Source organism: Agrilus planipennis, unplaced genomic scaffold (assembly GCF_000699045.2).
Source record: "Agrilus planipennis isolate EAB-ADULT unplaced genomic scaffold, Apla_2.0 scaffold91, whole genome shotgun sequence".
Taxonomy (NCBI): Eukaryota; Metazoa; Arthropoda; class Insecta; order Coleoptera; family Buprestidae; genus Agrilus; species Agrilus planipennis.
Window position 1 is genome coordinate 1,083,403 of NW_020440825.1, and position 11,013 is coordinate 1,094,415.

At 30.0% G+C, this 11,013-nt stretch overlaps 2 protein-coding genes across 8 annotated transcripts; one reads left to right on the forward strand and one right to left on the reverse strand.

Moving 5' to 3' along the window:
• Positions 1 to 15: 15 nt before the first annotated feature.
• LOC108735489 (probable methyltransferase-like protein 15 homolog) lies at positions 16 to 1,731 on the reverse strand. Of its 7 annotated transcripts, none has more exons than XM_018467469.2 (3): positions 1,606 to 1,731; positions 1,466 to 1,543; positions 16 to 1,408 (listed from the first exon to the last, which is right to left on the reverse strand). In XM_018467469.2, exon 3 carries the CDS (start codon positions 1,130 to 1,132, stop codon positions 80 to 82), a length of 1,053 nt encoding a protein of 350 aa, XP_018322971.1. In that variant the 5' UTR covers positions 1,133 to 1,408; positions 1,466 to 1,543; positions 1,606 to 1,731; the 3' UTR covers positions 16 to 79. The 7 variants fall into 7 exon arrangements, with proteins under 7 accessions (XP_018322971.1, XP_018322972.1, XP_018322970.1 ...); XM_018467470.2 differs by having other exon boundaries at positions 16 to 1,077; positions 1,131 to 1,408; positions 1,466 to 1,716; XM_018467468.1 differs by having other exon boundaries at positions 1,627 to 1,714.
• Positions 1,732 to 1,967: 236 nt separating this feature from the next.
• LOC108735488 (dihydrolipoyllysine-residue succinyltransferase component of 2-oxoglutarate dehydrogenase complex, mitochondrial) lies at positions 1,968 to 6,203 on the forward strand. The gene is made up of 9 exons (XM_018467463.1): positions 1,968 to 2,141; positions 2,260 to 2,345; positions 2,398 to 2,538; positions 2,615 to 2,865; positions 3,895 to 4,043; positions 4,110 to 4,261; positions 4,649 to 4,947; positions 5,529 to 5,686; positions 5,824 to 6,203. Exons 1-9 carry the CDS (start codon positions 2,058 to 2,060, stop codon positions 5,956 to 5,958), a joined length of 1,455 nt encoding a protein of 484 aa, XP_018322965.1. The 5' UTR covers positions 1,968 to 2,057; the 3' UTR covers positions 5,959 to 6,203.
• The last annotated feature ends 4,810 nt before the right edge of the window (positions 6,204 to 11,013 follow it).

The following is an 11,013-nucleotide window of genomic DNA, read 5'->3' on the forward strand; positions in this document are numbered from 1 at the left end:
TGAATGAACTACAAGTGAATAAATTAAAATATATTTTACTAATAACATTAAACGGCTACATATAAAATAAATAACTTCTTTATGATACCTTAATGGCTGCTCTCAGTTTTGCAGAACGACTTCTTGGATTGTCTTCAACTTCTTCAGGTGTAGGTAGTATAACACTTTTGTGTAAACAGTGCCAATTTGATTTCATTACTTGTTCAACAGTTGTCTTACTAATATTAAGTGAATGACTACAGTATTTTAATGGTAATATGTTGGGTGTATTTTCAATTAAATTCCCTGTCAGATGCTTCTTTATAATAGTATCCTCCAAAGAATGAAAACTAATGGCTGCAAATCGTCCGCCAATTTTTAAATAATGGTGTGCTAAGAGGCACCCATAATTAATTTCATTAAGTTCATTATTTACAAATATTCTTAAAGCCTGAAAAGTTTTTGTTGCATTGTGACTTTTCCTCTGCAATTTGTCAAGTCTAATTTGATCTCCCACTACTGAGTCTACAAGATCTGCTAATTGCTGAGTTGTTGTAAGTTTCTTAAATAGATACCGAGCTTCAACAATCGCCCTAGCAATCTTCCTTGCATGCTTTTCTTCTCCATAAACTTTAATTATTTTATAAAGATCCTCTTCTGATGCTTTAGCTAAAACATCAGCAGCTGTTGGATTTTTGGGGAATCTGTTTCCATCCATTCTCATATCTAATGGGCCCTCTTTAACAACTGAAAATCCACGTTCAGGAGTGTCAAACTGCATTGAAGAACAACCAAAATCAAATAGAATTGCATCAATAGAATTTCTCTTTAAGCCATTACTTTTTAAAAGATCAGGCAGCTCAGAAAAACGCCCAAGAAGAGGAAGTACTTGCTTAGGGTATTCTTTTTCTAATTCACATGCATAATTATGAGCAACTGGATCTCTATCTAAGGCAATTAATTTAATATTAGGAGTAGTTTCTACAATTCTTCTACTGTGACCACCAGCACCAAAAGTCATGTCCAACAATATTTGATTTGGTTCTGGCATGAGATATTTTAGAACCTCATTAACCATAACAGGAGTATGAGACAAACCTTTGAAATATAGACTATACTTTCTAACATAAACTTTGTTAATTATACCATACATTATTCACTTTTAAATCTTCTAAGTAATTTTTTCCAATAAGACGTGTTTTCTTCGTTATAAATTTCTAAGAATTCGGAAGATAAGGCTTCATTACACTGTTTAGCGGATAAACCAGATGCTGAATAGGAACGTGAAAGGCTATTTTTCTTTTTATGTTCATTACATAATAAACGTTGTAAGGATAGGTATTGTCGATCCAAATTTTCTTCACTTCCTTTGGTGTTTTTATCAATTAGAATAGTTTTATAGACGTTTCGCAAATGTGCTCCAAAATCCCTCAAAGAAAAAATTGTCGGATACTTATTCTGTTCTACAACATGAAACAATTCTTACTTTCCACTCTTGTTTTTATCAATAGGCCAAGTTTCTAGCAACCTCATAAATCTTTGGTAAGGGGCTGAACTGCTCATGCTGTTGTTAATACAATTATTAAATAAAACTGTTATGAATTTTTTAAATACAATTATAATTACAATTTAAATAATAATTCTAACCTTGGTCGTTGACGTATGAAATGTCATCAACTTGACTTGTCCATAAATAAGTCTGATCTTAAGTTTACATACCACAGAACGAAAATAGGATTTTTAAACCTGCTAAATAAATCATACATAAAAAATAACGAAATGATAGTTCTTTATGCTGAAGATTTAGAATTGTTGTTAAATTTATTAAAAATAGGAATTGAAAAAAAGTTGGATCTAGTTCTATGCCTTCTTATTATTTTCCTTTTCTCTTTATTAGTTTACACAGACACACTGTATACTTTAATTTTCTATGAGCGTTGTCAATTTCATGCAATCATTAGAACATAGAAAAGATTTTTAGTCGACTTGCCGCAGTTGTGACAGCTGTGGCAGCACATGATCGGTAAATTTTTGTTCATCATTTTTATTAAAGTACTGTAGGGTCCTGAATTAAAAGGATGGCGGGTATGCTTTCCCTTGCATCCCAAAATTTAACACGTTCTATAAGTCGGAATTTCTGCACTACAACAGAAGTACTAGCGGTAAGTGTCAAATGCAGGTTATAATTAACTAACTTTTACATAAAAATAGAAGAAGATTCAATTAATTCCAAAGCCATGTTATGTAATCTATGAAAATATATATTTGTTTATTTGATAGGCATCCTTTAAATTTAGAGAACCCTTATGTAGTCATCGCAGTACCAAGAGATCTAGAAGTAAGGCTCACCTTGTTATTAATCCAAGGTAAAACATTGAAAAGAAAAAAATATCCAAATGTATAAAATATTTTTTTTAGATCGAAAAGTATAAATTTAAGGCAGGAAAATGGTATCTATTTGCAAGGAATTAAATACTTTCATACATCTATTGTTAGATGTGAATCCCAAGATGTCAGCTGCCCAGTGTTCCCTGAATCTGTCGCTGAGGGGGATGTCAGGCAAGTATCATTAAGTTTCTGCTAGAAGGATTTTCTGTAGGTATATTTGTTTCATATAGCATTTTTCTAATTTTAGATGGGAAAAAAAAGTAGGTGATCAGGTCGCAGTTGATGAGGTAGTTTTGGAAATTGAAACCGATAAAGTTGCAATTCCAGTGCCATCTCCTGCCAACGGAATAATTGAAGAGGCTTATGTAAAAGATGGAGATACCGTGAAGGCAAATGCAAAACTTTTTAGATTGAAATTAACAGAAGGTGGAGCAGCACCAGCTGCAGCCAAACCTGCTGATGCACCTGCACCAGCTGCAGCACAACCAGCAGCTGCAGGTATGTAATTTATTATATTAAAAATATTTCTCTGCAGCTAAAATTACCATCAGTTAATTCATTTATTGTTTATAATTTCATTACAATAATTATCTTTATCCTAATATTGACATTGATAAAATTGTAGTATAGGACTATAGTATATTATTATTTCTGTAACATCCAGGAATGATTAAAAATTAGTACTGATTATTATTAGCATGAGGTTTTTAAATTTTTCATTTTTGAAGGAATTAAGTTTGTGGGTCCATATTTTATCATTGTCATATTAATAGGTATGTCTCCATCATTCAAAGGATTTTGTAAATTAAATGCATCGAGGAAGTAAATTATTATTATTGTTGAATAAAAAGAGTAAAGGTACAAAGTCGGCAATTGATTTCAAATTTTGTTTAGTATGAAATTAAACATTTTGAAATATTTCATACGTATTTTTCATGAGTAAATTAGAAATCACTTATGTTTAAATAGCAAAATGTTAAAATTAATGCTCCAAAGGTGTAAGTCGTTATTTAATGGTTTTGCATTGCAATTATAAAAGTTCCCTTTCGAGATCGAGATAAACGTTATCTCATTACGCTTATAAATATTTTCTGTTGTTTACATGCCAGTCTTTCTGAATAGTACTAATAATTAGAGTACTTAACACACATTTTTAATTTCCATGATGAGCTTTATATAGTTTATGGATAATATATTTATTATGAGTTCGACGATATTTATGGTACATGCTTAATAAAAGCAGCTTTTAGATTATCATTCTGATGAATTTGGAAATCCATTTAAATTAGGATGATTTTTTTAGACCCATACAAGAGGTAAACTATTGACTACACTTAAAACTCGTAAGAATTATTAAACTAAAATAATATTTTCTGTTTCTTTTAATATATATTTGCTGGGATTATGTTTAAATTGTAACTTATTTGGTTCTGCTTTTATAACACTTTCTCTAATTTTTAAGTTAATTATTAATTGTATCCGTACTTAAGGGCAACCTTTTTCTAAATGAATAAAAATATTAATCAGCGCCTCCTCCTTCTTCTCCTCCACCTCCTCCAGCTGCTGCACCACCACCAAAACCAGCCGCTGCACCACCACAACCGTCACCACCTAAAGCAGCAATGCCCGTTGCCGCGATTCGACATGCACAGGCCATTGAAGCTGCGACTGTTAAGGTACGTTGCATCTTTTCCTTTGCCTTTTTATTTTAAATTTAGTGATAAGGTTTTTGTTTCATGAAGGTACCGCCTGCAGATCCTACAAAGGAAATTGCGGGCACGAGGACTGTGCATCGCGTGAAAATGAACAAAATGCGGCAGAAGATTGCACAGAGATTGAAGGAGGCCCAAAACACGAACGCCATGCTCACAACTATGAATGAAATTGATATGAAGTGAGTACATAAAAAAAAACTGTTTTTGTGATTTATGCTACATATTATAATAAATTTCAGAGTTTTTTGTTAAGGTTTACTATGTTAATAAAAAAAAACAAAGAAGGTAGTTTCTTGCATGCTAAACATAATTTCTTACGTATTTCTTATTTTTTTTTAAGCAGATAATTGAGGTTTGAAAAAAAAGGTTTGCTTGAGTATGACTTTTATTGTGTAATGATACAATTTATAGTAAATTAATTGAAATTTGCTTAGTATTTATAACAGTAACATTTTTGCTTTATTCTGTAGTATTTTTTTTTTAATTTAAATTATTTAAATTTCTAAAAGCAACAAATTCCTTAACAAAAAATTAAATGACTATTTTTTTTTTCTTTCAAAAATTAGGACCATAATGGACTTCCGTAAAGCACATCAAGACGCTTTCCTAAAGAAGTTTGGCATTAAGTTCGGTTTTATGTCTGTGTTTTGTAAAGCCGTAGCGTACGCCTTGCAGGATCAGCCCGTTGTTAATGCCGTTATTTCCGACGATGGCCTAGAAGTTCTTTATCGGGATTATATAGATATTTCAGTGGCTGTGGCCACACCTAAGGGACTTGTCGTTCCCGTTTTGAGAAACGTTGAACAAATGAATTATGCTGACATCGAATTAGGATTGGCAGCTCTTAGTGAAAAAGCAAGAAAGGGTATGAGACTAAACATTTTTTATGTAGGTTCTGATAAGTGCATCGTTTTAGTTTTAATTAAATGAAAAAGAAAATAAAGTGGTTTAGGAAGTATAAAAAATGAAATCATATAATCTAGAAACCCGTTCATTATATGTGGCCCCCATTATGACAGCTTATTGTATCATTTTTATTGAATGTGTGTTTGGCTACCCATCATTCTCCATACTTCCTTAAGGGAGTAATGTTTACTTCAATAATTGTACATATTTAAATTGCACTTGAATGATCCAGAATCGCTTTTCATTGTGTATTAAAGAAGTCGTTACTTGTAATAGTTAAATAAAGTTTAGATAAAAAAAAGCCTAGTTAAATAATCAACGATAAAACTAGATACATTTTAAAAAAAATTCGTTTAAAATTTCTTTAGTCTTTATTTTCCAATAAGAAAATAGTTGTACTGTAAATTTATTCCTTAAATTTTTACATAAACTTTTTTAAGGGTTTTCTTAGTTTTGAATCTCCTGAACATTAAAAGATTTAGTCTAATATATACTTTTTTTAAAAATATGGAGTATGAGAACAAAAATTGTCTTTTGTAGGAGCTTTGGCAATTGAAGATATGGATGGTGGTACTTTTACTATAAGCAACGGAGGAGTTTTTGGTTCTATGTTTGGTACACCAATTATAAATCCTCCTCAATCTGCGATTTTGGGAATGCATGGTATCTTCGATCGACCAATTGCAATTAAAGGAGAGGTAAGAGGTTTTTACTATGTTTCATTCAAAAATATAATAAAGATAAACATTTATTCATTGAATAAAATACACATTGTTATTAAGGGATAAGTATTTATGATAGTTCTATTAACTGGAGGTTTACTTTTTAATTTAAGGTAAAAGTTAGACCAATGATGTATGTTGCACTGACATATGACCATCGTTTGATTGATGGACGTGAGGCTGTTTTGTTCTTGCGTAAAATCAAAAGCGCGGTTGAAGACCCTGCCGTCATCTTGACAGGAATATAAAAGTGACTTTTAAAAATCCCTTGTTTTAACTAGAGAATTATGTACAGAACCTACAGTAATTGTCCTACATGCACGTGCGAATAATTTATATACAGAGATCACAAATTGCTTATTCTTTTTTTTATGGTATTTGAAAATCAATTCTCTTATTATTTCTTTGTCTTTGTAACATTTATTCTATTTTATTTGGGGAATGCACTTTTTGCTGAGATCTATTTAACGAATAAAATTGTAATTAAATTTTAGTTATTGGTTTTATAAGATCTAACATTTGAATGTTTCAATAAGTCAGAATTTTTTTTAAATCTACTACATTACATAAAAGCAAAAATATTCATTGATGCTTATTTATTTATTATTTTATATCTACTGCATACATACTATTGTTTAAAAATGTATATTATTTATTGTTATAAATAAAATTTTCCATTTAATAGTTTATTGCTCTAGCACAGTAAAAGTATTTGTGAGTAAGTTACATATTTAAATTAATCTGATAGTTAAATCGGTCCCCACATTTGTGTTTCTCTTATTAATTGTTACTTTCTGTCCATAATCTTCTTAACATATGTAAACATTTTACTTTAAGTTAATACAACTACCATCTGATTATATTTATACAATATGGCGATAGGTCCTCTTGGTGTATTCTTTTCATTTTAATTACTTGTTGCATTACAGTAGGAGTGGGTCATTAATCAAAACTAATTGCTTAATTCTTGGCCCTGTAGCTTTGTACAAGACGAATAAACAGATGAATCAACGTGGCATCTGCTGCTAAAGATATGAATGGCACCGTCGTAAAGGTAAGTGACAATATTAAGTAATGATAATGGGATTTTGATTAAAGGCAAAATCATTTATATATTAATTTATTTACTTATTTTAATGTTCACGGACAAACTAGTATTCACTGCTTTTACAAATATACATATAATAATTTACAAACTTAAAGTAGCAAATATGCAGTATAATGCTTTAGAATTCAATTTGATAAAGTAAAAAGTTCATTTTAAATTATTTGGAAATGTATGCACAAAGTAAACAATCAATAATCATTTTCATTTTATGTTATTAGATCTAGCTACAAATTGAAATTGAACTGCATTTTGACTTTCGTATAATACACAGAAGGTTGTAAGAAAAGAAAACTATTTTATTGATAATTGTCCAATGAAAAACCGTTTTCATGTGGTATTTAGGTTTTCAGTTAGTATTTTCAAATTTTTAGTGATCTTAGTGATCGTCAAATATTATCTTTTTTAATTTTTGTGTACTCCCAGATAATTTTGTATATTTGTAAATCAAATTAAAGTATAAAAGGGTAGTTTTTGCACCATCCGTATGCAACCCATGCTACAATGATGTATGTAGAGTTGCTCACGCACACCACACGATTTTGTTAATAATTCAAAAATTTTCCCATTTAAAAGCTTTAGAACCGTTATTAAACTGCTTTAAATATTTACTTTTTTACTTCTATTCACATATGTTGCTTTTATTAGCTGTAAAAAAATTTTTAATCAAACTTACAATAAATGAGTACCATCGTTCAAAATGTTGATATGATGATGTGATGTATGGATTAATGAATTTTGGAACTTGGAACATTTTATACCTAATGCCCAAAACTTGTTTATTTCGATAATCTAAAAGACGATAACGTATAATTGTTACCTCATGTAAAAAAAATGTAAAAATATCTGATTTAATATTTGTTAATTCTGAAGTAATATTTCTAAAAGAAGGTAAAAAAAATATGCATGTATTTCAATTTTTTTTTGATAATATGTGAACTAAACATATGTTTGTTTATTAATGAGTACGTCAGATTTTATATTTATTTCTTCAAAACATTTTGTAACCCTTTTAAAGCTGTCATTCACTCGACTAGAATTATTTAGCCCAAAAGAGCCTCTAGAGGACATTAAAGGTGATCGGGTTTAAGACACAGCTGATAACGATAACTGACGAAGTAATAAGGATCGACATATGATCGACATAATAGTAGTCGAATATGTAGGTATGTTTTTATTTCGGTTTTGTGTCTATGTCTTTGTTATTTTGCATTTAAAAAGTTGATGTTATTATTTTACGGTTAATTAGCCGGTTTTACGGTTAGTGATTGAATAACATGGCATATTTGTGTTTTAAATTAAAAATATTTTCATAGGATCGTATAAGGATTACCTACTAATGATGTGAGTCGTATAATTAGTACCAATAAATAAAGTTTTTCTTTTAAACATGAATGAAAGTGACATATGTAAGATGTATTATTCTAATATTTTATTGCAGGTACCATTAGGTGCATTAGTGATTCAATACTTACACATTATGCTAATTTTTTAACAAATTCCGTTTTAATTACATTTAAAAGATCATTATATTAATAAAATATCAACAAATGTAAGTTAGCAGAATACCAAAATTCTAGATTCATGTAAAAATTGTACTTTTTAATTGTAAATAACTAAATTAATGATGTAAATGGTAGAATTCTTATAATCTCCATTTTCACGTGATTTGGATTTGTCATTTCATATTTTTTAAAGGTAATAATTATAAATTCTGACCGACTGTAATTTTTATCATTTTTGCTTTCGAAGCCACAAAAGTAGCTACGTATTTCGCTTAATTGTAAATTTTGGGCAGTTCTCGAGGTATCTACATCTTATTTTATTTTCCCCGTGTATTTTTTTATTTTTTGTTTATATTGTGTAATGATGTTGGAGGGTACCCAAGATAACACTAGAAAATAAAGTAAATATGGGTCACTAATGTACTTAAAACAAATTGTTTATATATTTTACCTATTTAAAAAAATTTTCGCGCCATTAATACAGAAGTAAACCAAAAGTTTAATAGCTTTGAAACATACATGTAAATCCATTAAAATACGCTTTGAATTTGATATGAATTAAAAAATTAAAATTCCTTGCAAATTTCTTTCAAAGCACATTAAATCGTTACACTAGTAATGTTCAAATTTTAAATGTTTCAAACATTAGTAAGTCACTTTTTTCAAATGGGAAGCTATGTTCATTTTGACATCGTTGAGTGCAAAATTAAATTCTCTTTCGTTTTATTGAGACATATTAGGATCTAAGCTTGACGGTTTTCAAAATAATTACGATTTGTAATGTGCAGAAAAAACGGATAAATCCTAGGCGGCATGGGTCTATAGGCGAAAACATATTATGTTATGTTTATTGGAATTATTGATAAAATTACTAAAACCCAACACAACACAAACAATTAATGCCATAAAAGATTGCCGTGACTCTACGAGCAGAATTTTCTCAAAATGGTTTAATGAATTATAAAATATGTACCGCTGTTACTTTTTATAATTAATTGTTTTGAGAAAATTTGAACATTACTAGTGTAATAACTTAATGTGCTTTGAAACAAACTTTTAAAGAAAACCAAGTCCGTTTCAAGCTCTTTTCAGCAGCGACAGTCGCACCTTTTCTTACTTCACTTAATGGACTACCCTATATTAGGTAAACTATAAACAAACTACGGTCTTTTAAAAAAAAATGTATAATATACACTATGTATAATGTGGCATAAACAGAAGTTTATACTGTTTAAATTATACGTACATTTTTACGTATTCACAAGTTAAACGATAACATCAATTATTTGAAAGTAATTGACCGGAAATTCATGGTGAAACATTATAATAATAAGGAATAATAAAAAGACATTTGGAGAAGTTTCCCTAAATTTTATTATGACATATCGCCTTTTTAGGGCATCTTCAAGAGTATTATTAAGTACTAAAGTTTCGGTTATAACATTTTTCTTAAACACTAGGGCGCCTAGGTAGTATTAGCTTAGGATCTAGGAAGGGGTTGATCATTAGCTAGTTTTTTGTTTAATGAAATTGCTTTTTTCATTTCCAAAATCTTATATCTATCTAAAATTAGGAAATACTGCAGTGATTTTGAAAATTGTTTTATTTCTAGAAAATTTATTATTCCAGNTTATTTGAAAACGTATTAGAAATTAGAAGGCACCATTCAATTCAGCGTATATTTTTACATCATCTTCTTTATGTATCAGTAGGTTGTTTCTATTTAATCGCAATTTAAGGTGATCTTATTTACGCACTCAAAATCTGAAAGCACCATTAAATTCTACGACTATTTTTACATAACCTTTCCCTAATTTAGTTAAGTAGAGTGTTTCCATCTGGCCGTAATTTAACGAGCGCTTTTTTACTTGTACACCGTTTTATCTATTTTGACCATAAACAATTCGGCAGCTGATTTATTTGAAATCGCACTTGAAATCTGAAGGCACCGGTAGATTTTACGTACGTTTTTACATAATCTTCCCCTAATTTAGTTTAGTAGAGTGTTTCCATCTAGCTGCAATTTAGCGAGCGCTTTTTTACTTGTACACCTTTTTATGTATTTTGACCATAAACAATTCAGCAGCGGATTTATATGAAATCGCACTTGAAATCTGAAGGCACCGGTAGATTCCACGTACGTTTTTACATAATCTTCCCCTAATTTATTTTAGTAAACTGTTTCCATCTGGCCGTAATTTAACGAGCGCTTTTTTACTTGTACACCGTTTTATATATTTTGACCATAAACAATTCGGCAGCTGATTTATTTGAAATCGCACTTGAAATCTGAAGGCACCGGTAGATTTTACGTACGTTTTTACATAATCTTCCCCTAATTTAGTTTAGTAGAGTGTTTCCATCTAGCTGCAATTTAGCGAGCGCTTTTTTACTTGTACACCTTTTTATGTATTTTGACCATAAACAATTCAGCAGCGGATTTATATGAAATCGCACTTGAAATCTGAAGGCACCGGTAGATTCCACGTACGTTTTTACATAATCTTCCCCTAATTTATTTTAGTAAACTGTTTCCATCTGGCCGTAATTTAACGAGCGCTTTTTTACTTGTACACCGTTTTATATATTTTGACCATAAACAATTCGGCAGCTGATTTATTTGAAATCGCACTTGAAATCTGAAGGCACCGGTAGATTTTACGTACGTTTTTACATAATCTTCCCCTAATTTA